Below are 25,970 nucleotides of genomic sequence, written 5' to 3'. Positions count from 1 at the left end.
AAACTAAATAACTCACATTCACATAGTACAGTAATTTTTAACCCAGTGAACTTTTTTTTAATGTGTTAATTTATTTTATTCTCATTGCTTTAGTGTGTTTTCTTTTCTTTATTTCCATTATTATGAAAATGATACAAATGTGCTTTGGCGAGGTAAATTGCATTATTGAAAAAATAATGCAATTGAGGAGATTTGGTGACATTTTCCTGTTTCTGCATAGCAGCTGACTGACTTTTTGCCAAACTGACAGATGATGTGATTTCTCAGGAAAAAAAACATAAACCTATAAACACCGACTAGCCTCATGGCAAAGATTTAACAAGATGCTGTGAACATTTCTTTGAGATTTTGGTCCATATTGATATCACAGCATCGCACAGTTGCTGCTGATTTCTTAGCTGCACATCCAGGATCCAAATCCGTTCCACCACATCGCAAAGAGTCCAAACAGTTTGAGATTTAAGTCTTCTGAGATCCTGCTGGACACAGCAATCAGAAAATGGAAACACTATCATCATTTATGATGTGACACGGTCCATTCATTTACTAAAGTGTGTCAAAAAATACTTGCACTATTACAGCACCGCCAGCAGCGGCAGCAGCAGCCTGAACTTTAATACAGGGCAGGTTGGATTGATGTTTGCATGTTGCTTTCATGTTGCCCAATTCTGACCCTAAGATCTCAATGTTGCAGAATAAATCAAGACTCATCTGACCAAGCAGTGTTTTTCCAGTATTGTCCAAGTTTTCAGTTTCCTCCACTAATTTGTCTCTTTCAGATTTATATTGTTCCCCAGGCAGCCATCTTTAAGATTGAGGGCCTGGAGGGCCCCGAGGCAGAAGCAGCATTGCTCAACAACATGCGAGTGTATGGCACTATTGTGCTGAGCTTGATGGCACTGGTGGTGTTTGTGGGGGTCAAATATGTCAATAAGTTGGCACTGGTCTTCCTGGCCTGTGTCATACTTTCTATTCTGTCTGTCTATGCTGGAGTCATCAAGACTGCCATTGACCCCCCTGTGTTTCCGTAAGTGACTCTTTATTCACTGGTACAAATCCATAATGATGTCGAATTATCCTACGTGACAGGTATGCCCTGTGCTGGTTGTCTTTGCAGCGTCTGTCTGCTGGGAAATCGAACTCTTCTTTCTAAAGGATATGATGTCTGCGCAAAGGTCATTGAGATAGACAACGAGACTGTCACCACCAAACTGTGGAGGAGCTTTTGTGATTCGGAGAACCTCAATGCCACTTGTGACGAATACTTCAACAATAACAATGTTACAGAGATACAAGGTATTCCAGGGGTCACTAGTGGCATCCTGGCAGGTACATTTTTCAGTGTAAACCACCTTCTGTTGGGTTCTTGGCCAATCACAGTTCAGTATGTATTAAAGATTAAATTCCTAAACCTGGTCTCTCTTCCTCTCAGAGAACCTGTTTGGTAATTATCTGGAGAAAGGGATGATTCTGGAAAAGCGTGGACTTGTATCCGACATGGATCCAGACAGTCCCACAACGAGCTCAAACCGCTATGTTCTAGCAGATATCACCAGCTTCTTCACTCTGCTGGTGGGAATTTATTTCCCATCTGTCACAGGTTAGTCCCAGGAAGGCACGCTAAAGAGGTCCATTATGCTTTGTTTTTTTGTTTGTTGTTTTGTTTGTTTGTGTGTGTGTTTTTTATCATAGGTGTCTGGAAAACTCCTCTAACTCGGGTCAAATAACTGCATGTAATATGCACCAGACCCTGCAGTTCTCTTAATGCCTGCTCGGAAATGTTAGAAATTGTTTTGGCTTTGTCTAACCACTTTAACCACTTTCCTGCTTAGCAGACAGCAGTTTCTACTTAGACAGTTTACTTTGTTTTCAGGTGTGAGAGATGGTGGTTGCAAATAAATGTTAATGGGGTTTTTTTTATGCTCGCCGGATGTATGAATGGGAAAATATTTGCTTACAAGTTCTTCGTGCCAGTTTGTTGTTGTTTTTTGGTGACCTGTCAGTCTCGAGTTCACAGTTTGTTTTTGCTGCCCTCCAGTGGCCAAAGAAAACAGCACCTTTAACATGACTGAAGTCAGTAAAGTGCTTAGTATTCCATAAAGGTGGAAGTTAGTAATTACCCTTCTCATACTCTGTTTTATGTACATATATCATTTATATCCTCTGAAAACCTGAGTCTGATTATTATAATATTATCAAGTCACAACTCTCCCGATTATTTAACCTTCTGCTCAAAGGTATCATGGCTGGCTCCAACCGCTCCGGAGATCTGCGTGACGCTCAGAAGTCAATCCCTATCGGCACCATCGCAGCCATTAGCACCACGTCAACTGTGTGTATCCTTCAGTGAACCAAGGCCGGTTAAAAATAAACATTAATATAACTTTTCACAAGTTATTGTTACCTTTTCTACCTTTTCGGTCGTGTGGTCCTTATCAGCTTTTTTTACCCAGACATGTCCTGTGTGGTGCTGTTTGGTGCTTGTATAGAAGGAGTCGTCCTAAGAGACAAGTAATTCTACTTCTATTAAGTTTAATTTTGGACCGTTATACTCAGAAAATGTTTGTAGTTTGAGGTTTGTGCCTTAATATTATTGTAAACTGGGCACATGTGTGACAGCTAAATGTTTGACAGGCCCAATAAAAAGTCAGAAAGGAAGAATGTAGGGAATTACAGACCTGCACAGGTTGCTAACAATTTTAACAAATGTGTAGCTTCAGTTTAATAATAGTGCATTTCACTATGTGCAGCAATAAGTGAGTACATTACACTTTACAAAATTAAACATTTAGCACAGCTTCAGACTGCTTGCAGTTGTGTTTATCTGAGGAGTTATTTTCAGTAAAAATCAGAAACACTGAATCACAGCTGAGTCTAAAACGATGCTCTCAGTCATCTGTTAGCAGAACTCAGCTGTTCACTGTTTGTACCTGACTGAGCACAGGTCGGTCGAACATTTGCATTCACTGTGTTAACGCAGGAGCTCTGTCTTCATGTTCCTGCAGGTTTGGCGAAGGGGTCAGTGGCAACCTTGTAATAGGTACGCTGGCATGGCCGTCCCCGTGGGTTATTGTATTTGGCTCCTTCTTCTCCACCTGCGGAGCGGGACTTCAGAGTCTGACAGGAGCTCCCCGTCTCCTCCAGGCCATCTCAAGGGATGGCATCATCCCCTTCCTTAGAGTGAGTACACAAATCTATCTCTGTCTTAAATACAGACCTCTCAGAGCTTCCAACTGAGCCAGAAATGTTGTGGGGACTTGAAGATATTCTTGTCCCCACTCTAGGCTGTTATAGTTGACTAAAACTAAACAAAAAAATGAAACTAGATGTGAAAAACATTTTAGTTAACTAAAATAAAAAAATTAAAACTAACTGACACTATTTTGTGAACTTGTGAAAACTGACAACTAGACATATTTATTGAAACCGAAACATATCCTTCATACAACAATAATTTATAACAACTAAAACTAAGACTTAATCTAAAAGAAACTAAACTCAAACTAAAATTGAAGACACAATTATTATTAATTGGTAAATATGACATTATTTATTTGTATGTCACTTGTGTTGTTGCAGATCTTTGGGCACGGTAAAGCCAACGGGGAACCCACGTGGGCACTTCTACTCACAGCTAGCATCTGTGAGATTGGCATCATCATTGCCTCTCTGGATTCAGTCGCACCAATCCTCTCCATGTATTGCTCACCGATAAACACAACAACTAAAGCTAAGATCCTTTTTTGTGGTTTTTGTTCTTACTCTTCTGTTTTCTGTCTTTCCCTTCATCTGTTTCTTTAGGTTCTTCTTGATGTGCTACATGTTCGTCAATCTCGCCTGCGCCCTGCAGACGTTGCTGAGGACCCCAAACTGGAGACCCAGATTTAAGTTCTACCACTGGTGAGTTTGTGGGTCAGAGTATGAAAGCTTTCTAAAAACTCTTGCATTTGTTTTATAATCTGAAATTTACATTTACTTTGACATGTACTTTGAGTTTCCACACCAAAATGCATGTTGGTGTTCATTGTGTGTAGCAAATATAAATTTATGTATTTATATCAAAATATATTATTATTTAAAGCTTTGCACATCCTTTTTTAAAATGTATTTTAAATACTGGATCATTTGCAGTCATATTTAAGTTTGCAGTCTTTTTCCTCGGTGCTGTTGCTGACACATTGCTGCTTTTCTTTGCATATTGATATTGCCTGTTGATCATTTTAACACTGAAAACACTGGCAGAGATGTGTATCACATAATGTGTTTATACTTGCAGTAGATGTGATTCAAACATGCATAAAATCCTTTAACTATCCCAAAGATATCATAGATATTCATCACATATGGTGCGAGGATTTAAGCTCTGCTTAAAGACAGATTCTGGATTTGTGTGTTTGTCTTCCACGATGAGCTTAAAAATTTCTTGTTTCCATTAATCAGCCAGTTGTGTGAAGCTGGCAGAACTCTGGGTTTGACTAAACATGACGTCCTGTCCCCTGCAGGGCTCTGTCTTTCCTGGGTATGAGCTTGTGCTTATCACTCATGTTCATGTGTTCCTGGTATTATGCAATTGTGGCTATGGGCATCGCCACCTGCATCTACAAATACATTGAGTTCTGTGGGTAAGAAATAATAATTTGATCAATGATCATTTGAGAAAGGATTCTTTGATAAAAGTCACAGAGTAGTCTATTTTTTATGTATCTGGATACTGTAGATATGACCAGAGCTAATAATTTAATGTGCTTTGAGACAGAGCTGAGAAGGAGTGGGGTGATGGGATACGTGGGATCTCGCTCAGTGCTGCTCGCTTTGCTCTGATGAGGCTGGAGGAGGGACCACCACACACAAAGAACTGGAGGTCAGCTCAGACTATCTTTAATAGAGCTGGTTGGCTTTTGCCTGTGATTATCACTGACTGATTTTGTTTGTTATTAGGCCTCAGATCCTGGTCCTAGTGAGCATGGACGCTGAGCAAAACATCGAGCAGCCTCGTCTTCTATCTCTGACCAATCAGCTAAAAGCTGGGAAGGGTCTGACTATTGTTGGCACCTGTGTTCAAGGAACCTTCCTTGACAATTACACTGAAGCTCATAAGGCAGATCAGGTCTGTTACTCTTTAACACACACTTAAACTTCTGACGCATGCACAGAAGAATCGCCACTTTCTCTAACAGCTGCGCCTGCCCTCTATCTGTGTCCCTGCAGTCGTTGCGTAAGTTGATGGAGCAAGAGAAAGTAAAGGGCTTCACTCAGGTCGTCATCTCCTCCAACCTCAGAGATGGAACATCCCACTTGATTCAGGTTGGAGGACTTGGAGGTCTGAAGCACAACACGGTGATGGTCAGCTGGCCCCGTAACTGGAAACAGCCTGAGTGCCACCAGGAATTTAGGAACTTCATTGGTAAGTTATCAAGTGAAATAGAAGCTCTCTTAGTTGTTAATAAACATCAGCATCAAATATTATACCAAATACCAAATCAGGGGCATTGAAAAAGTTTGGTAAAAAAGATAGGTAATCCTTTGCTCTGCCCCCCATCGGGTTACTTTTCTCCTGTTCCTCTGTAGAGGTGGTTAGAGAGACAACTATAGCCAGTATAGCCTTGTTGGTTCCTAAGAATATTTCCAGCTATCCATCCAATGGAGAGCGTTTCACTGAAGGCCACATTGACGTGTGGTGGGTTGTCCACGATGGAGGCATGCTAATGCTTCTGCCTTTCCTCTTGCGCCAGCATAAGGTGAGGAACAAGAAACTGTGGATTCTTTTCACTTAAATGAGCACAAGTTAAGTGTGATAGTAGTGTGTTTGGAAAAAAAACCCACTGTCTTCGAGGCACATTGGTTACGTCGTTATCTGGTTTTTTTCTTGCTATAGGTGTGGAGGAAGTGCAAGATGCGTATTTTCACTGTAGCTCAGATGGATGACAACAGCATCCAGATGAAGAAAGACCTCATCACCTTCCTCTATCACCTGCGCATTGACGCCGTAGTGGAAGTGGTTGAGATGGTGAGAGATTTGTCTGGCACATATTCTGAGCTCACAAACAAATCCTGCCAGGAGCGGCCTAAAAGAACAGTTTCTCAAAGGATCCCTTTTTTTGCTGTTATTCCAAAGTAATACATGGATTTTATGTGACGTGTGTTTTTCCTTTACAGCATGACGGTGACATCTCAGCCTATACCTATGAGAAGACACTGATAATGGAGCAGCGATCACAGATCCTCAAACAAATGCATCTGACCAAGAATGAAATGGAGAGAGAGGTAAGCCAGGAACCTTCATACTATGTGTAACCGGAAAAACAAATTTAATTTTAGCTACGTTGACAGCCAAAGCACTGTTTCATTATCACTATGGGCATTAAATATCCGCTCTGAGGAAAGGAACTGCTTCATGATGAGGTATCTGTGTCTGTACATGTTTACACTGATTTGCAGATAGAAAAAAACGAACTCCAGTGGGAATATAGGAATCAGATGATGTTTTTTGTTTGTTTGTTTTTTCTCACAGATCCAGAGCATTACAGATTCATCCCGTGGGTCCATACGGCGTAAAAATCCATCTGCCTTGCGGTCACAGCGAAGCGCTGAGGAGGGAGCTGGTGCAGCAGAAAAACTAGAAGAGGAGGTAAAGCTGATCCAGTGTGTAATGTACAGTACTTCTGTCCTCACTTCCTTCAAACACCTGTTGCATTTTATGCCAGGTTTTAGTTTTTCTAGTTGCTGCTCAATTATTCCTTACAGTTCGCTGATCAAAAATCCACCTTTTCTGACAAGCGTCTCTTTTCTCTGTATCACCCGGTCATGTGATGGTGTTTGTCTGTCAGCCTGGGGCCGTCTCCAACCCAAAACAGGTACAACTGAGCCACAGTAAGAATGTCTCCAGCCCCACAAGCCCCACGTCCCCTGCTGCACCTGCAGGTGGTGCTGTCGTCTGGCCCGACAACAAGGGTGCGGAAAAGGAGAAGAGCCTCCTAACAGCGACCTCGGAAGTGGGCAAAGACTTCTTCAACATGAAGCCGTGAGTGATCTGTCAGCTTAATTTAGCTCAGCAATCCTGCACAGGAAACAGGCATTGCACCCAGGATAGTAAGATCAGCCAGAGTTTTAAAAGTGACCGTCTAAACTTGTGCAAACATGCTGAGAAAAACAGCTGTGATCCATCAGGGCATGGATGTGTGGCCTCTGGGATGTCTGGCAGCAGGATGTTGGGCCCTCTGGGTCTTGTTGGTCGTGGTGTGGTGTTTCTGTGCAACAGGCTTGTTCTGGCACATCCTCTGAATGTTTAATAGGATCGAGTTTGGAAGAGTTAACGCCAGTATGAGTCACGTTACCAGTGACTGTAATGTTGTAGCTAATCCAAATGACCCACACAGTCATTTGTAAATATTTGTGTGTATCGACCCATGTCACAGGATTTAAAGCAACACTGTGGCAAACAAAACTTTGAACTTAACAGTGACATGAACAAGAATTAGTTCTGCAGTTTATTCGTCTTCTGTCACATGATCGTTAATCGTGGTGTGAGAGCATTTCTTTCATTTCATCTAATTCATAATTGCACACCAAATTACTGTCATGTTTTGTGTATTTGTAGTTCAGTTAAATTTAATTTATACAGTGTCAGTTGACAACATCACCGTTAGCCTAAGGTGCTTTATATTGTGAGGCATATTCCTTCAGCAATGCTCAGTCACACTAGGGAAAATAGGGGTAATCTTACTATGAGAGGGTACAATGAAATTGCTATCTTGTTGCCTTTGAAACAGTTGCTTTGAAGAAGAGCACCAGATGTGGCAATCACTCATAACTTCAGGGCCTCACTGATAAAACCGCAATAAGAATGAGTCAGCCTGCTATCAGTTTGCAGTTGACAGGGTTCAAATTTGGAAATGCATGCAATATGTTTTATGGTAATACAACAATGAACTGTGATGTTGGCTACATACACAGAAATTCACATTACTTACATCAGAGTCCAGAAAGCATGTTGTGTTGGAAGCATACATAAATGTATCCACAAATAGTGGCTATAATCTGCAGGGACATGCACGCAGAAACTTTGCATTTATATAAGAGTATAACCATAATGCAACTAGTTGTGTCGAGTCCCTTATTGCAAAGGGACATATTGTAGATGAGTGGCACTCATCTGCTCATCTCACAGACTCAGACTGACAATCTGTCTGTATTTATAAATGATGTGATATCCCATCCAGTCACCTTGATATCAAAAGTAGCAACAGGTGTTTATAGGTGTTACATGCTCAAAATCACAGTGTATATCCATATCAGGACATTAAAAACTACTACAGTCTTCTGTTCACTTCTAAAGGTGCTCAGTCAATATAAAAGATTTAACCACCAATAAATGTAGCCTTCTGTGTGACCATATATTGTTTCCTTCTACACATGCTGCAGGGAATGGGAGAACTTGTAAGTATTTTCATTTTTAGACACCGTGAGTTGAGCTGAGCGATCGATTTAAAAATGAAACCTGCTGTGACCCAATGTTTCCTGCCTCAGGAACCAGACGGACGTGAGGCGTATGCATACAGCAATGAGGCTCAATGAGGTCATCACGAAGAAGTCCAAGGAGGCAAAACTTGTCCTGCTCAACATGCCGGGACCACCAAAGAACCGTGTGGGCGAAGAAAACTGTATCCTACATCTCACATACTGTTCGTCGTATGTCTTAGTTCAGTTCACATCATCATTTTACTTAAGGATAAATTATTCATCTTGCAGTTTCAAAGAAAGTGATTTATAGTAAAAGGAAATTATAATGGGCCAGGCTTTCTGCTTCAGGCTCACTCGTTGACTTTTCTTTAAGCAGAGGGTTGAAAGAGGCACAAACATCGTTACTTAGAACTGTAGAAGGAGAGTGATATTTGGTGCTGTCAGGAGATAAGGTGGAGGAGGTGCAGACTATAGATCAGGAAGGCTAAGGCTCAGAGCAGGACATACCAGCTTTCAATGATCCTAGGTAAGGGCAAAATGACTATGTCTGAAGTCCATTATGGAAAAGAAGTAACGTGTCAGCTACAACTCTGGAAGTAAGGGATTTGCTGCATGGCAGTTTATCCCAGGAAAACTAGGTCCCCATCCAGTATTCTGAATAAAGTCTTTTCTGCCTATTTCAGCCCTCTGTTTCCTGTGATCTGCGTACAAAGAGAACCATATTTGTTACACTGAAAGCTCTAGGATTACCTCGCTAATCCGTTAATCTCATTTCATAGTGCACCCCTCAGGAGACCACAGCTTTTGTCTTAGTGTTTTGCTCTTTGTTTAGGTTTGCTTTCAGTCAGTGTTTGGTTAATGTTTGGTATTAAAACTACTTGTCAAGATTTTTTAAAGATCGTGGTTTGGATTAAAGGAAAGATTTTGCCCTGCACTATAAGAATTGACGCTTAGGAGCTCAGTCTGTCCAGTCAGTGATGCTGATTGGTACTGATAAAGGGTCTATACTGTGTGTCTGTTGAGGTCCCAGTATCAAAGGACACTTAGGCATCTCTGACACTCAAGCAACAAAAATTCAGTATATGGTACCCTGGGAATGAGGACATGCTGCTTATTTTAATTATTTCTCACTTGAAATAGGAGTCATGCTGCTCACATCATCGAATCATCATCTTTCTCCCATCTATGTGACCCTTTGACAAGGCATCTGCATGATAAACAAATTATGTTGTAATAAATGAAAGAAAGAACGAACGAAAGCATGAATCTTTGGACTCAAACTAGTAGAAATAAATATATTACTGTAAAAATTACAGAAAAAGTTCTGGTAGTTATTGTACAGGCTGTCATAATTATAAAATGGAAAGAAAGCATTTTTCTGTTAGCATGAAGTAAAAGGGTAGTAAAAGGGTAATTGGGGTAAAACATCAAGTTAATTTGAAGAATTTTGTTTTTGCACAGCATTGGTGAAAATTGTAGTCTGAGTCCATGTAGTCTGAGCATGATGTAAGCTGCTGCACGTTCCTTAAATATGTAGTCCTTTCACTTCACTAAGATGAAAATGGACCTTTGCGTCACATAAAGTTAGCGAATGACCAAAAGAATATGGAAAGAAAAAAACTCCTTGACTGCGATTGTTTCCCAGACATGGAGTTTCTTGAGGTGCTCACTGAAGGTCTCAATCGGGTCCTCCTGGTGCGCGGAGGTGGACGCGAAGTCATCACCATCTACTCTTGAACTGCCTTCGTGAGCTCACAACAGCACATACATGGACTCTGCCCTCTCCTCCCTTCTCACACATCCATTCTGTCACCTGCCACCACACGTTGTACTCAGAGTTTTCAGGTGAAATACTATGTAGACTCAGCTGAATGAGGTTCCAGGTAACCTGTAGAGTACATAGTACACAGAATCGTGCACTCCAGTGATTAACTTGAGTACATAGTTGTTATCACCCAGGTCATTGTTCTTGACTCATCAGGTCAAGAACAGTTCAACAGTTTTCGAGATTTTAATTACAAACACAAGAGACAACTAAGTTTTCCTGATAAAGTAGAAGTTTGCCAAATATTAAAATCAGCTTTGTAGTCTAAGTGCTTTCCCTTTGGCTTTATGTCTGTGCTTTACCACTTCTATTTATTTTCTGTCATGTAGTATTGATGTTATTTATATATTTATTCACATGACAAGTTGTGTTTTTTCTGCTTTTTTTCTGTTTTTGTTCCTAGTGTGGTTATAAGTATTAAAAAAAAACAGTGGGATCAAATTGATTTGTGACAGGTATGGACTCCTAAAATAGTGTGTTATCTGTGTTATCCTTTGTTTTGTGACATTAGAAGCACTAAAATAGATTATTAAATAAATCAACATTTTATACATTTTTATTTCAGTTTTTTTTTTCATTGTGTGTTTGAGGGAAAAAAGATTTTTAAAGAAAATGTAAAGATTTTAGAGAAGACATATATTTAAAAAGAGCATCTCTAAATGCACACCACATCAAACCTTGAAGGCAGTAGCAGACCACTCCTGGCAGCTAAGAATAGGACACTGAGGCAACAATTTATACAGGGTCACAAAAATTGGACAATACTGGAATAAAATATCATGTTCTGATGAATCTCAATTTCTGTTTCAATGTTCAAGTGATAGAGTCAAAATTTGGCATAAACAACAAGAAGGAATCGTTTCATCCTGCCTTGGCTTAATGGTTCAGGCAGCTGACCATGTCCATCCCATTATGATCACAGGGTACCCATCCTCTGATGGCTGCTTCCAACGGGAAGTTTAGATCATCTTAAACTGGATTCTTGAATATGACAGTGAGCTCACTGCCTTCAGAATCTCCTCACCATCACCAGATCTCAGAACACATTTGGGATTTGCTGGAGCAGGACATTCAAAATCTTTGAGGAACGTTCCCGGTGCCATGCTACATTTATGCCACAAAGAATTGTTACATTCACAGAAGGCTGTTTGCTAGTATTTACCAGACAACCAAGCTAGCAGACTAACTCTCTGTTGGCTTTAATAATTACCTGACAGACAGGAGAACAGCATTGATCTTCTTGTATAGATCTCAGCAAGAGACAAAATATAAGAGCAGCTCCCAAAATGTTAAACATATGTTTATCAATTAAATTTGCTATTGTGCTTATGCAGGCCAAATGAAAATGTGAAGGAAATAGCTGTTATATTAAAAAGGCAGAAAATCTAGAGTGACAAATAGAAGATATATTGAGGAATTGGAGAAGGTACATGTTAAACTTTTAGTATGACTTAGACATTAAATATCCTGACTATCAGAAGATGGGCATTTTGTGTGTGACCATGTATATAAAATATATTTAAATCTCTTTGAGTATGCTTTAGTCATTTTAATTATTTAATGGCATAGACATGAAGTTTTTGGTAGAGCTTTTGACTTGTTAAACTCAAACAATTTTGTAAAACTTTAGTAAGATAGGGCCATTTCCCCAGAATGTGCATAGTTTATAATGTCAGTATTGAAACAGTGTTTTCAGCAATGATAGTTCTTTTCTCCAAGTATGTATGTAGGCTATACAGAACACAGAGAATTTGATATTAGTTGAGTTTTTCCTCTTGACCTAATGGTTTTGTACAGTAATTTATACACAAAGACATAAAGAAAATTAGCCTAAGGGTTTCAAAAAGTTGTTTTAGTTCTCCTCTGATTTATTGTAAATATGTTGTTGATTCTGTAACACATCCATAAAACCTCGTAATTACTTTCTGTTTTGTTAATATCGATGCAGTATGACACTAATAAAGTCAATTAAAGTTTGAAAGTGATTGCTTAGAGACAGGCCTGTGCAATCTTGTAATCAAAAGTGACAGTGACCACCCAGAAGTTGAGGGTTTTGCAAGTTCAACCTATACGCAGGCACTTGGTCACTGCAACTATTTGCAATCAGTCGCTGAAAGTAAAAATTCAATGCAATCACCGGGCATCAAGCAACCAAATGGGTGATGTCCTAGTTTTACTTTAGTGCAACTGATCAGTTACAACTTAACATGCCCAGAGCCAGCACATAATGAAGACCACTCATCTATTTCAGTTTAGTTTCCCTGAGGAATACCATAATAGGAAATTCTTGCTGAGGACTGCATGCTGCACAGCCAGTGATTCTGGCTGATGACAATCCTCTCTGTGTGTAAGAGCAGCAATACATTGTAGCCAGTCTGAGGTTAAGCCTAAACTTCAATAGCTGCATTTTCTCCATGATAACTTTTTCATTTATCTTTGATTTAGCTAGTGGTTGTTTTCACTGTGTGATAGCAGTGCTTTTTGGCTCAACGAAAACTTGGAAGTGAACAGGATCCAGACAGTCCGCCCTTTTATCAGCCTTTAAGATGAAAATCAGCTTGTGATTTGATTATTGGTTGTTGTTGTTGTTGTTGTTGTTGTTGTTGTTGTTGTTGTTGACTGTGTCAAGATGCAGTGCTAAAAATCTAAGGGTGCATATTTCCATTTCCACCATGGATAAAATTGCACTCTGTTCCTGCTGACTAAGACTGAACATCAGATATTTTGGAGTAAATATCTAACTATCCAAATTTCAAGGGATGATTAATGCTTAACTTTCCTGACACCTATAATGTTTAACTCCCTAAATAACTTAGCATTTAATAATTACATTTTGGGGAATCTTTGAAACTTAACTTGATTCTCTCTGTCCTCTCTCTGTGCAAAAGCAGCAGTATATTCATTGAAGATATTTTGAGGTGAAACTTAAACTTGATTAGTTTCTCTCCATTATATGGTGGCTGTGTGCATCTTAGTCTAGTGTACACAAGATTTTAAAAAAGAAAGGTTTCAGCTTCAGGGGCTCTGTAGTACAGCCCTCAATGTTTCCAAAACTGAAAAGCGTGAGTGCAAAACTATATAATAACTAGCAAAAACAACAAAAACTGAAGTTATTTTTGAGGCATATTACGGTTGCAGGGCATTGTGGGTGACTACAGTATGCAGAAATTTAGAGTTACATTTTTAGAAGTTTCATGGATAGAGAGAGTGTGTAGCTGTGTGTGTATTTGACACCTGTGTTTGTGTGTAGAGCATGTTGAAGTGTGACACAGCGACATGACGGGACATTTGTAATACACATCTGTGATTTTAGTTGTAGGGATAACGACTGTCATGTGTCTCAGTACAGGTTTTATAGATTTATAGGTTTAAGACACTTCGTTTTATCTACCATGTGCACAATCATATCGTGGTTTAAAGAAAAAATTTTGTATGTAAAAACAAAATCAAATGTTGGCACAAGATTAAAGTCATTTTAATAAAACAGTTGAAATATTTGTCATCTTTTCTAGTGCATCTCCTTTTGGCCAGAGTTCTTATAATTTGGGATTTTCTACATAGTTTTTAATCCAATTGCATTTTGACTTTTTTGTTTTTAATTCAGTTCAGTTTCGGTTCATTTTCAGTTTAGTTTTCATTGTTTGAAAATGTTTATTTTCGGTCTTTTCAATTAATAATGAGGAGGGCACATATCAAAGGCAAGATTTAATGTATTTCTATAAATTTATGTGGATGCACTCAGGCTCCTGGAACAAAAAATTGCAGAACATAATTCACATCTGGAACATTTTGGCCGTGCACCAGCTGTTGTCCATCAGCTGGATCATGCAAGCAGAATTATCCTTTAATCCTGGAGGGCATGAAAATTTAATTACTTAAAAGAATATTTAATTTACAGAGTGTGACTAGAAGTTAAACATTCTGTGTGTTACACCCGTAACACCGAGACTCACTTTTTTTCACAAATGGGACTTTCAAATAGATTTTTTTTTTCCGTCTGTTACAGGGTACACGAAAGCTGTGGGAAAACAGAGGGTTTTCAACACACAGAAGAAAAGAGAATGCTGACTTTGCATGTCTTAATAACGTGAGCAAAGTCCACATAGTGGCATTTCCCGGGGAGGAGAATATTGATGTGTTTCAGTGGGTTTACCAGTGCCTTTGACCTTCCTTATCTAAACAGAGTTAAACCAGGGTGCAAAACAAATGACTGTCACTCGCTCTAAAGAGCTGTCAGCATGAAGAAACAATCGACCAGTCTTCGAGTGCGGTTACCTGTGTTTGTGTTCATCGCAGAGGTGATTATTGTTGCCTTGTATTCAGCATTTGTTACGTATGATGAAGAGGCTGATGCCAAATTTCAGACTAATCAGACCAACCCTATGCACAATGCAGTGTACAGGGACTACCCTTTCTTTACAGACATACACTTCATGATATTCGTGGGTTTCGGGTGCCTGCTGGCATTTTTCCGATTCTATGGTTTTGGGGGGATGGTTTTCAACTTCCTCACAGCTACTTTTGCCATCCAGTGGGCCATTCTGGTGCAGGGCTACTTCCAGTTTAGCTATGATGGTAAGATCCACCTCGGAGTGATCAATCTCATAAATGCAGAGTTTGCCTGTGCTGTGGTGCTGATATCGTATGGGGCAGTGCTGGGGAAGACCAGTCCTTTGCAGATACTGGTTATGGCTCTGCTGGAGGTTCCTGTGTTTGCCGTCACAGAATGGGTTGTGCTTAAGTATCTGAAGATCAATGATGCAGGAGGCTCCATTCTCATCCATCTCTTTGCCTGCTATTTTGGCTTGGGTGTCACTTTTGTGCTGTACAGGCCTAGTCTAAATGAAGGCCACGCAAAGGAGAACACAAGTTACCATTCTGACATCCTGTGTCTAATGGGGACCTTGTTCCTCTGGGTGTTCTGGCCCTCCTTTAACTCAGCTTTAGTCCTGAAAGGAGACGATCAGCACAGGGCTATCCTCCACACTTTCATTGGACTAAGTGCCTCTACACTTACAGCCTTTGCACTCTCTGCTATGCTGAATAAAAATGGCAAGCTTACCATGGCTGATATTCAGAACGTGACGCTGGCTGGAGGTGTGACAGTCGGGGCATCTGTGGATATGATGATATCACCTGTAGCTGCATACGCTCTGGGTGTAATAGGGTGTATTGCATGCATGCTGGGCTACAAGTATTTGAGCCCCATCTTGGCGCGACGTTTGAGGATCCAAGATCAGTGTGGCATTCACAACTTGCATGGACTAACCGGACTTATATCCTGCACTGCAGGGATATGTGCCATACTGACAGCTAGTGAGGAGGTTTACGGCCCTAGTTTCTATGAGATCTTTGCCCACAGAGCACCAGTGGAAGGGGACCCCAAGCTACAAGAGCTACGGATGGTGATTCCCGGTTTAAAGGCAGGTTTGGGGAGGACTGCCCAAAAACAGGCTCTCTTCCAGGTTGCAGCTATATTCTCCACCATAGGACTGTCAGCGCTGGGAGGCATACTCACAGGCTTTCTCTTGAGGCTGCCATATTTTGCATCTCCGTCTGACGATTTCTGTTTTGATGACAAGCCATTTTTTGAAGTTCCTCCTGACTATGATTCACCAGTCAGACTTAAACACAGCAACACAAATAGTGTAGAAGACTCTACTGTGTGATGCTCAGCAGCCAAGGACTGTCAGTGCATTTAACTGGCATGATACAGGAAATATATATAAATGAGGCTATGTTATTGTTTGAGAGTAAAGAAAATTATTGCAATGATTGAAATCTGTGTTATAGTAATTTTTTATTCTTTTTTTATATTAATTTCATTGTAAATGATATTTCACTAGTGATCACAGTGATGATACGGTCCAGCACAGCCTTATATTGATGGTCATTATGTTATTCGTTTCCATGTATGTAAACATTTGAGAAACTGTGTGTTAAAGAGCAAATTAGACATTGTTGTTTTTTCTACGAACCTTTGTAACCTTTGTAATATTACTAATTAATGGTCTACGGGGGAACAAGATAAACAGCTTAGAGCAGCGGTGTCTATATTTATTAACAGAAACTCACCTGGGGGCCAACATTTCTTCTTGCCTTTTTGAAACATAAATATTGTGCTTTTTTCAATAACAGAAGAGTTCTCATTACTGTGATCATGTGTGTTTAAGCCTTAACAAAATAAATCTACTTTTCATTCACATATGGAGAGAAAATTAGAAGATCAAGCTGTCTGGAATAACTAAAACTTCAGTGAAGCTGCTTAATTTCAGTATCTCAGGTTAAATTTAAAAGAGACTCACTATTCTGTGTATTGTCTGAGCGTATAAAACTTTATACATTCATTGGCTGCACTGCATGGTGCTGCCACTATTAGGTACAAATTAAAATAACACTTTATTAATTCTGTTTGTGATGACAGGCCATAAAGAATACATTTTAACAAAGGAGCGAGAGGCTGTATAAGAGCTGACCGAGGGCCGTGATTGGTCACCGGGATGGACTTTTGACATGTTCAGTTTAGAGAACACATTAACAATAAGCAACAGAATTGGTGTAAAATATTATATATACAATACTATTCAAACAGGGCTGAAAGTAAGTAGTACAGTATTGATACTTTAAAATATTTTAGCAATCATTATCTAGAAAATAGACTTTGAAATATTGATAACTTATTTATCTGTAACAGGAAACATTTGGATGTCAACAAAGTTTGGATTTGCTCAGTTTTCACTAGATGGCAACACAGAGCTGTCAAACTGTGTGCTGTGTGCTGTGCTGGTGTCCTGGGTAGTGTTTTACAGGCTAAAGTGAGGATCAGTGGTCAGAAGGTTATAAGAAGTCATTCCGTCAGTACTGTAAGTCTAACATCCTGCAGGTGCTAACTTCTATCACAAGCTTAAAATCTTATCCTGCCTAAAAACATACAAGATAGTAGCCTAAAATGAATGGAGTTTAAAATGAGTGGGATGATATGAAGATGTGAGCTTAACCATGTCATGAAGAAGAAGATTTTAAAGTCGGTAATTTACAAAGTTGACAGTGTTTTGTTTTAATCCTACTGACTTAGACTAAACCTGAGATAGTGACAGGGTAAATGTCTTTCTAAACTCACCAAACGTCTTGGGATAATTAATACTTAACTTTTCTTACATCTAGGCCTTCAAGGTTTAACTATCTAGATAGATATGTGCATATAATACATAACTAATCACATTTCTATAAATTATTGACTGCACTGAATAATACAATGCTGCTCAGAATTCACAAAGAAGCGGGTAAAGGGCCTCTCGGTTCCAGTAGGTGGCAGCAACGCAGAACCAAACGTCGCCGCTGCAGTAAATGCCCATAGCAGAGGAAGAACACGAAGAAGAAGGAAGGAGAGCGGCGAGGTACCAGGCCACGACCTGCAACGGGGACTTCCTTAAACGAGGTTATATAACTTCCGAAATTGTGACTTCATCTTGGCTTTGTGTAATCTACAAAGAGAAAGGCGTCGAAGAGGATTCTCTACACCAGAACGTTTTCCGCGATATTTTCACTTTGGCACAACATTTCCTTCAGTTTCACACGGTAACGTCAATGTTTGCTAATGAAGCTCGCTCGCTGCCGCGGAAGCGCGGTTAGCTTTTTAGCCGTATTCGAACCTAAGCGTTTCTTTTTGTTTTCCACCATAAATATTATCTGGAATCGTGTAAAATACGTCAAAAATGGTGGTTGGTTGATTATAGGTTTGCATATCTACAAGCCTGCTATTATTCATATTATCAAAATGGTCAGCATAAATTCAGTGCGGGCCTTTGAAAGCACGGCCGTGGTGGCTAGTTAGCATTAGCTACGTTTCGGGGTAGACGCTTGCCCAACCTTGAGATTTTAGAAACCTTTGTTTTTCTTCGACTACAATTAAATATGTTTTTCTTATATTGTCAGTATCAATCGATCATGTAACGGATTGTATGTTGAGCATGTGATACTAATAAGAAAATCTAGGACTCATCGTTACCACGCCGTGTGTATTTGTAGCGTTTACTCTGGGTATTACAGTTTCTCGTGCGCAAACGTATCACTGAAATGTTTTTCTTCCTTTTTCTTTCTTATTGCAGGATCAATATGGCTGATGACTTTGACGTTGAGGCCATGCTGGAGGCTCCATACAGAAAGGTGGGTTTAAAAGTCGGAGAAGTGAGGCCTGTGTTGCTGTTCGGCCTTTTTATTTTTAGACCTTTTATATTTGCTACTGTGACAAAGTTAACTTGAATGTTGTGTGGTGTGAATGAGTATTTAAGACGCAATACAGAATTATAAATAAATCCACATCTATCTCTCTTTATAGACTTCCCTAATGATATCTCACCTCTACTCCCATGAATTCATCTTTGATTCCACTGTGAACTGTGAAAAAAAGGAAGGTAGTTATTGCGCATATACTGATGTACTGTGGTTCACTTTAGGACTAAAAGAGATTCAACCCAGAACATCCAATCCCTATTCGGTTGCTACAAGGTGAATGCCAATGGTTGATAAGCCCATCTTTACTTGTCCAGCAAAGGAGGCAGTATTCAGATTTACAATCTGTATGTTGTCGCTGTTTATGAATGTGCAGGGTTTTTTCAATAAGAGCCTTTTAAATGGAAAACTGTTTTGTATTGTTAAAAATCTCCTCAGTGTGTGTGTGATTTCAACATTATTTTTCTGTTATATAGCATTAACAAGTCTAGTCTTTAGCAAGAATCAGTATATAAAGTTGTGCTAAAGTATAATTTCCTCAGGCAGTTGTATTTGTATGTAGTTGTGTCTGTGTCAATCTGTGAGTGGCGTAATTCCTGAAGTTATAATGCAGCAAAATTCTTGAAAATCCAGCGATTGCATTTTTGTCATAGTTCTACAGCAGAATTATCAGTGACAAGTTATTTTTCTCTCGCTGGTAAATATGAATACTGCCTCTTTGCCTTAGCCAACTGTAATGTGAATCAGCATCTTGATTTTTGCATGCTACAGAACACCACAGATATTGATATATTTCTAGAATAACTGTAAAATAGCTACATCTGCCTTTTATTGTATGATAAGATGATTTACTTTCAGTAGTTAATAATTCCTTAAGTCAAAAGGTTGTAAGTATTACTGTAAACTGAAGATGATGGTAGTGTAACACGTGGATGAATTAATCTTTATTTATTTATTTGCTTGGGCGTCAATATTACTAAGAAGTGTGAATCCCTGTTTGCTTCAGGGCAAGATGTGTGACAGAGGTGGCATCGAGCTCTTACAGTCCAAGAACGAAAATGGGTGAAGATCTCTGGACTGACACCAACCACACAGGATCTCTTTTAGTGGCCATGGGCCATGCGTGGTCACATGTTTAGGCACAAATAGTGGCATTGGTACGACCTATTAGAAGGGTATTGGTGGAGATGACCTGACTATTGTCAGCTTCCTGAACTGAGCTAATATGTTGGAAACTCTCCCTTATCTTTGCTTTGTTGCATTAACTATTGAGCAGCTTAGTAAAAGAGGGGGGAAAAAACAAAGGATGGAGTGGGATGGGAAGCTATTGGGGTGGTGGAAGGACACTGTCCAGACATGACTGTAGGAAGTTTGTATTTTTATTAATTGAATATATTCTGCATTTTCTCTTGTCCCACCCCATCCCCTTTACCTTGACGACATGAAATGTTTCATCTACGTCCTCATGATGTTCTTCTATCGACCTTGCTTAGGATGAGAACAAGTCCTCTCATGCAAATGGACACGATGACCAGAGCAAGAAGTAAGTTTTGGTTATCCATCATGTTACCTAAATAGTGCTTAATCAGACAAAGTTCTGCTTTAAAGTGTGTGTACAACAACAGAACTGTTGTAACACTTTACAGGAAAAGGAGGAGTCGGAGCCGAAGCCCGGGCTCCAAGAAGAAGAGGAGCAGAAGCAAAAGCAAAGACAGAAAGAAGACTAAGAAGAGGAGCAAGAGCCGGGAAAGAAAAAGAAGCCGCAGCAGAGAGCGCCATCGCAGCCGCTCCCGAAGCAAAGATCGAGCTGGGCGGTACAGAGCACGCAGGAGTCCGATGTATGTGACCTTTTACGCTTGCTAGTCAGAAAAATATTACATTAACTTTATTGGGTACTGAAATTGTATGATTTTAGGTCTTTTTAATGTTGTTGTACTTAATTTATTTTTGTAATTTTAAGTTGGCTGCTTGTTTATGTGAAAAGAACATGATCCCCCCCCATGTAAAATAATTCTTATTTGTTTTTTAGTCGCAAACGTTCCAGAAGTCGGAGCCCCTTCAAAAAAGAAAAGAGCCCCATTAGGTAAGATAAAACAGTCACGTGAGTGGTTTTATGTATGCACACATGTCCTGATTTTTTGTAGGCCTTGACTCACCAAACATTTGAAAATTCAAAATACTGTTACACTCAGCTAGAAAGACATGCATAGCATACAAGCAAAGGAGCAGGTAGCACAGTGCTGCAAATGCATCTTCCTTTACGATAAGGCTTTGAATAGTCAAAGACGGACTGTTAAAAAACACCAAAAAGAACACTCTTATGAGGTCCTTCAGTGACTTACATTGGTATAAGTATTGTCTGTTGGCTCTTCAGTTGCCTACCTTGACAGGCCTAGCAAGCAAAGCTGCCATACCTCTCAAGTTAAACCTTACCTGTCCCTGAGTGTTTGAGTTACTTTAAAAAAAAAAGTCCTCCCAGTTCAGCATCAGTTTCCCACATCAGCAGCAGCAATATTAGTGGCCAGAAGTGGTCATCTTTAAAGTCTGTCATCTCAAGGGGTACCAGAACAAAGAAAACATGTGTTCTCCAAATCTTCAGGTTATGGTTTTAGTTTTAGGTTTCTATACTATCACAGCTTTAAAGTTTTAAAATATTTTTAAGCATTTGTTATTGGTTTGTGATTAACATGCACATTTGTTTTTTTTGTCCTTTTCCTCCTAAGGGCACCAATTGACAATCTAACACCAGAGGAGAGAGATGCCCGCACTGTTTTCTGTATGCAGCTTGCTGCAAGAATCAGAGCTCGGGACCTGGAGGATTTCTTCTCAGCCGTTGGAAAAGTCAGTTGACTTTCAGTTTGTGTAAATTCCAAATGAATGCCATCCAGGAATTTGGCTCTGAAAATGTGACTGTTCTCTCGCTATAGGTTAGAGATGTGAGAATAATCTCTGACAGAAACTCCAGGAGATCGAAGGGGATTGCATACATAGAGTTTGTGGAGTCCTCCTCTGTACCTCTGGCAATTGGATTGACTGGCCAGAGGCTTTTAGGAGTGCCCATCATCGTCCAGGCATCTCAGGTTAGTGTCGTTTCTTTTAGTGGACTTGAATATAGAACAAGTGGATTAGTTCTACTCACTTTGACCGGACATATTAATAGTCAGCTGCCGTGTTGCAAACTCCATACCAAGAACTTTGAGGGGAAAAAAAAAACAAAAAAAAAAACATAATTTCTATCAATTTAAAAAAAAAAACAGACCAGAAAGTGGAAAATAACTTAAAATATTAACAGAACTTAAGTAATTCAGATTGCATTAAAGCAAATGCTGATTCTGCACTAAGGTCCATTATCATTTTGACATAATGTAATTACACTAAAATTCCTCAATCATGTCATCTCTATTTCTAATTACAGGCAGAGAAGAATAGAGCAGCAGCTGCTGCCAATAATCTGCAGAAGGGCAGTTCAGGTCCGATGCGCCTGTATGTGGGCTCACTGCACTTCAACATTACTGAAGAAATGCTTCGAGGGATTTTTGAGCCCTTTGGAAAGGTCAGGAGAACTCTGCAAATATTAATTTGTTTTAATCTATTTAAGTGAATGTAGTAAAATCATCTGTACGTGTGTTTCTTCTTCATAGATTGAAGGAATCCAGCTTATGATGGACAGCGAGACTGGCCGATCCAAAGGATATGGCTTCATATCGGTAAACAAAGCCTTTTGTATGTCTTTGGTAGCTTTTTGTTTGCTGCTGGGTTCACTTTGTAACCTTTTAACTTTCTGAAGTTTGCAGATGCGGAATGTGCAAAAAAGGCATTGGAGCAGCTGAACGGCTTTGAGCTAGCCGGACGGCCAATGAAGGTGGGGCATGTTACAGAGCGCTCAGACTCTTCAACAGCCAGCTCGTTCCTGGATAATGACGAACTAGAGAGGACTGGTATTGACCTAGGGACTACAGGGCGTCTACAGCTGATGGCTCGACTAGCAGAAGGTTTGTAATGGCACTTGGCAGGCATATCCATTCCTGGAAAAATTTCTGGTCGTAATAAAAGAGGAAGGAACAGCTTATTAGCAAAGTAATGAGTCAAACCACAGGCATACATGTAATATGTAACAGTGTCAGGGTCATTTATTATACTGGAATAAGCCAGAATGAGTGGTTATGTATTTTTACTTTACACTGACCTAAATTTGGTTTTTCAAACACAATTTTTATAAATGTAAATCTCCAAAATAACATTAATCCTACTTACTGTATTAGCATATGGACAGAAAGCAGGGGGCACTAGTAGACCATTTTAGGCGGGAGCTTTAGCCTTATCTTCTTTGCCTTTATTCTCTACTACCTCATTGTTAAAGTACTGTATAACTACAATTATTTAAACATTATTAAATATATTTTAATGTCCTGCCATGATTCCATATTGTTTGCTTTCCAGAAACGTTCACACTGAGAAGTCCGATTTATTTATTTATTTTAACACGTGAATTATGGTGTGCCATAACTCGCACCATAACTGGAACCAATTTTCACTGCAACGTTCTATGTAACCTGACATGCACCTCCAAGAAATGTAACTACCTGTTAGGTCTGCCCATACCACGATGATTTGAATGGCATGGTGCAGGGATAAAAGGAGTTTCCAGTTACAATATCAGTTAGGATGTAGATTTCCTACAGATGTGTAACTCAAGCTTTAAGCCTGGAAAGAAGGACACAACTTGAGTCATCACATGGCTGTGAAACCTGTTTTTGTTTGTTTTTCCCCCACCAACTACATGTCTTTGGTAGAGGGAAATGACCATGTGAATGAAAGTGATTGTTTCTCTGTCCTCATCAGGTCACACTACATGTCATGCTTCTGCTGCCTTTAAAGTGTCTAAAATTAACCCTATGCAAAACAATTTCTTTCTCTCAACAGGGACTGGTCTGAAGATCCCACCTGCTGCTCAGCAGGCTCTACAGATGACTGGCTCCATACCCTTTGGGGGCATTGGCGCTCCAGCAGGTGAGCCTAGATGATGGAAGATATTTAGTATTTGATATGTTTTCTTGCCACAGGTTTAGTGACAACTTTTTTTTTTTTTTTTCTTCCAGCTGTTCCAACCCCAGCTCCAAGCCAAGCTTTGAACCTCCCATCTCAGCCACTGGCCACACACTGCCTTCAGCTGTCCAACCTGTTCAACCCACAAGCGTAAGGACATTATCCTTCAAATAAGTTCACTTTAAGTTTGTCTTAAGCCTTTGCATCCCTGGACTGAGAGCAAAGCATATTGTCAGATGGCTTGTTCAAGTTTTCACTATCAAAGAAGAATCTGACTGTATTAAATGAGGCATTTAATGTAATTCATTTGTGTTGGAACCAATTTAGTAGAGGTCTGAGTTTTTAACATCAGTGTCCAGTGATTCTTAAGTCATCAATCCTTTAATTCATAATTTTTCTCTACTCTAAACACTTTCGTGTATTCAAAATACTTCTCTCTTATCCGTAGATTGATTTCTGTTCAAAAGTTTGAGACAGAAAATATACACAAGGCAAGTGCTGAACCGAAAACAAGCCAACAACGAAATAATAAACTGGTCACATGCTTGAGCTCTGCAGTGTGCGAGCTGACAAGTCTGTGTGGTCTCAGTTCCTCCTGTCAGTGAAGAAATCTCTTTTGAAATGACTTAACAGAAAAGTAATGGGGAAAAATCCAACTGTGCGTTATTTTTCAGGCTAATTCTGAATTTTGTTTCAATCTGAAAACACAAAAGATGTGCATTCGGCTGGTTTTAATTTGTGAAACTCATAAAGTTAAAAATCAAGCTTTTTGAGTCAAGCGGAACATTTTACTGGATTTCTAATATTGCTGATTATTTTTGCAGGGAAAATGATCCCAGCTGGGCAGCTGAAATCCAAGATGATGTGATTGAGGAATGCAACAAACACGGTGGAATCGTTCACATTTATGTCGACAAGAACTCTCCTCAAGTAAGTCGAAGATTAAAACGAGATAAATGAGTTTTAACATCACTGAGCTTGTTTTGCAACATTTTTTTTGAAATGCACAAGCAGTAAAGTTGATATCTCTCTTGCTCACATAGGGTAATGTGTATGTGAAGTGTCCCTCGATACCAGCAGCCATGGCAACTGTAAATGCACTTCATGGACGCTGGTTTGCAGGTATGCAGCACTGCTGAAGATGGCAGCTATTAACTAGTTTTTAAGCTGCAAATATCTTAGTTCTAATTCAAGTAAAATTAATTCTTTTTTTTTTCTTTTTTTTTTTTTTTTAAATATTCTCGATCAAACTCTAGGTTCTAATGTTTACATTTGTCTTTCTTTCACAGGTAAAATGATAACAGCTGCCTATGTTCCTTTACCAACCTACCACAACCTTTTCCCTGATTCAGTAACAGCAAAGCAGCTTCTAATGCCGTCACGCCGATAGTCAGAGACAAGCTTCTGAAGTCTGTAAATACATTTGTTTGCATTCATGAAAATGTCATTGAAACATTTGCATTGAAATTAGTTGGCTGTGTGTAATAAAAGTGGCCTCAAGTTCACGTTCACCATTTTGGGGGAATTTTTTTTCTTTTTCTTTTTGTTTAGTTGCTTTTCAAATTTTTTGTGGGCTTGTGTTGTAAACTACCACTGAGAAGTAATCTGCAGATATCTATTGGTCTACATGTTTTTAAATATTACTGTCATATCTGCTTGTTTAAATTCAGAACTTTTAGATTTCAAATAAAAGTGCAGAGTTAGAAAAAAAAAAAAAGTGTTGGGATGATAGGCCTTAAATGCCAAAAGTACATCGACAATAATCCTTTGTAACTTTATACAGCCATAATTTCATTTTTGTATGAAGGCTCCCAATAAACTTGGCAAATTTGATGGTTCATTTTCTTTTTGTTACCATTTTGGGGAGTTTTCAATGCCAGGTTAATGCCTCTGTGATTAAAGTCCTAATTACAGTATTGGACCAATGTTTTTACTCATTCCCTGCTATATACATGTCCCAAAAACCCACACATGGATGAGGGATACGTCTCTAGACAAGGCACTCTACCACCTAAACAAAGTTAAACATACCTAGGGAATTCCCTCTTGGATGGGCAATTGGAAAACTGGTCACGTGAATTTGGGTTAATTTAGCAAGTTGATAACCAGTGTGTGATATTAGCACTATCAAATCTAAATGGAATGTTTCACAGGTTATGATGAATCTTCCACAGAAAATGATCCATATGACTGCCACCTACTCTGAGAGACATTATCAGATAATGGTAAAATGATGACTAAAAATCTATAAAGAACAGAAAAATGCAACACTGTTGCAAATAAGACAAATTGTCCCGTCTTCCTTCACCCCCTCCAATGACAGGTAGCTGCCCTGGGGTTTCTTCCTGTTAAAAGGGAGGGTTTTTTTTCTTCCTACTGTGGCCAAGTTCCTTCTCATAGGGGGTTG

General features: G+C 39.4%; 2 protein-coding genes across 4 annotated transcripts in view; both read left to right on the top strand.

Annotated features, from left to right (window-relative positions):
- slc12a5b (solute carrier family 12 member 5b) overlaps positions 1 to 16,850 on the top strand; it is a 44,866-nt gene extending 28,016 nt beyond the window's left edge. The window contains exons 7-26 of one of the 2 annotated variants that reach the window (XM_040008254.1): positions 780 to 1,027; positions 1,118 to 1,329; positions 1,433 to 1,600; positions 2,238 to 2,336; positions 2,454 to 2,511; positions 3,006 to 3,180; positions 3,580 to 3,698; positions 3,802 to 3,900; positions 4,503 to 4,622; positions 4,757 to 4,861; positions 4,939 to 5,107; positions 5,209 to 5,404; positions 5,569 to 5,738; positions 5,876 to 6,007; positions 6,157 to 6,264; positions 6,512 to 6,628; positions 6,828 to 7,021; positions 8,422 to 8,436; positions 8,527 to 8,644; positions 14,650 to 16,850. In XM_040008254.1, the coding sequence (XP_039864188.1) occupies positions 780 to 1,027; positions 1,118 to 1,329; positions 1,433 to 1,600; positions 2,238 to 2,336; positions 2,454 to 2,511; positions 3,006 to 3,180; positions 3,580 to 3,698; positions 3,802 to 3,900; positions 4,503 to 4,622; positions 4,757 to 4,861; positions 4,939 to 5,107; positions 5,209 to 5,404; positions 5,569 to 5,738; positions 5,876 to 6,007; positions 6,157 to 6,264; positions 6,512 to 6,628; positions 6,828 to 7,021; positions 8,422 to 8,436; positions 8,527 to 8,644; positions 14,650 to 15,954 (3,927 nt within the window). In that variant the 3' untranslated portion in view covers positions 15,955 to 16,850. Of the gene's footprint in view, positions 1 to 779; positions 1,028 to 1,117; positions 1,330 to 1,432; positions 1,601 to 2,237; positions 2,337 to 2,453; positions 2,512 to 3,005; positions 3,181 to 3,579; positions 3,699 to 3,801; positions 3,901 to 4,502; positions 4,623 to 4,756; positions 4,862 to 4,938; positions 5,108 to 5,208; positions 5,405 to 5,568; positions 5,739 to 5,875; positions 6,008 to 6,156; positions 6,265 to 6,511; positions 6,629 to 6,827; positions 7,022 to 8,421; positions 8,437 to 8,526; positions 8,661 to 10,105; positions 13,807 to 14,649 lie in introns of those variants that run through there. The other variant, XM_040008253.1, reaches the window with a different exon arrangement.
- An 806-nt stretch (positions 16,851 to 17,656) lies between these two features.
- rbm39b (RNA binding motif protein 39b) lies at positions 17,657 to 25,479 on the top strand. Of its 2 annotated transcripts, none has more exons than XM_040007689.1 (15): positions 17,657 to 17,863; positions 18,394 to 18,451; positions 20,011 to 20,060; positions 20,164 to 20,355; positions 20,547 to 20,600; positions 21,241 to 21,358; positions 21,445 to 21,597; positions 21,933 to 22,070; positions 22,159 to 22,224; positions 22,305 to 22,509; positions 23,441 to 23,527; positions 23,617 to 23,713; positions 24,388 to 24,493; positions 24,607 to 24,685; positions 24,853 to 25,479. In XM_040007689.1, the coding sequence occupies exons 2-15, from the start codon at positions 18,401 to 18,403 to the stop codon at positions 24,951 to 24,953; spliced, it is 1,497 nt and encodes a 498-aa protein (XP_039863623.1). In that variant the 5' UTR covers positions 17,657 to 17,863; positions 18,394 to 18,400; the 3' UTR covers positions 24,954 to 25,479. The 2 variants fall into 2 exon arrangements, with proteins under 2 accessions (XP_039863623.1, XP_039863624.1); XM_040007690.1 differs by having other exon boundaries at positions 17,658 to 17,723.
- The last annotated feature ends 491 nt before the right edge of the window (positions 25,480 to 25,970 follow it).

Source organism: Simochromis diagramma, unplaced genomic scaffold (genome assembly GCF_900408965.1).
Source record: "Simochromis diagramma unplaced genomic scaffold, fSimDia1.1 OVJJ01000545.1, whole genome shotgun sequence".
NCBI lineage: Eukaryota > Metazoa > Chordata > Actinopteri > Cichliformes > Cichlidae > Simochromis > Simochromis diagramma.
Note: the sequence above shows the minus strand (reverse complement) of the source record. Positions and strands in the feature narration are given on the sequence as shown.

Bases quoted from the DNA above. Each gene is read 5' to 3' on its own strand.
- rbm39b (XM_040007689.1), top strand. From the start codon at position 18,401: ATGGCTGATGACTTTGACGTTGAGGCCATGCTGGAGGCTCCATACAGA. The intron at 18,452-20,010 runs GTGGGTTTAAAA...GACCTTGCTTAG, and splicing joins TGGAGGCTCCATACAGAAAG to GATGAGAACAAGTCCTCTCA. The intron at 23,714-24,387 runs GTAAGGACATTA...TTATTTTTGCAG, and splicing joins AACCTGTTCAACCCACAAGC to GGAAAATGATCCCAGCTGGG.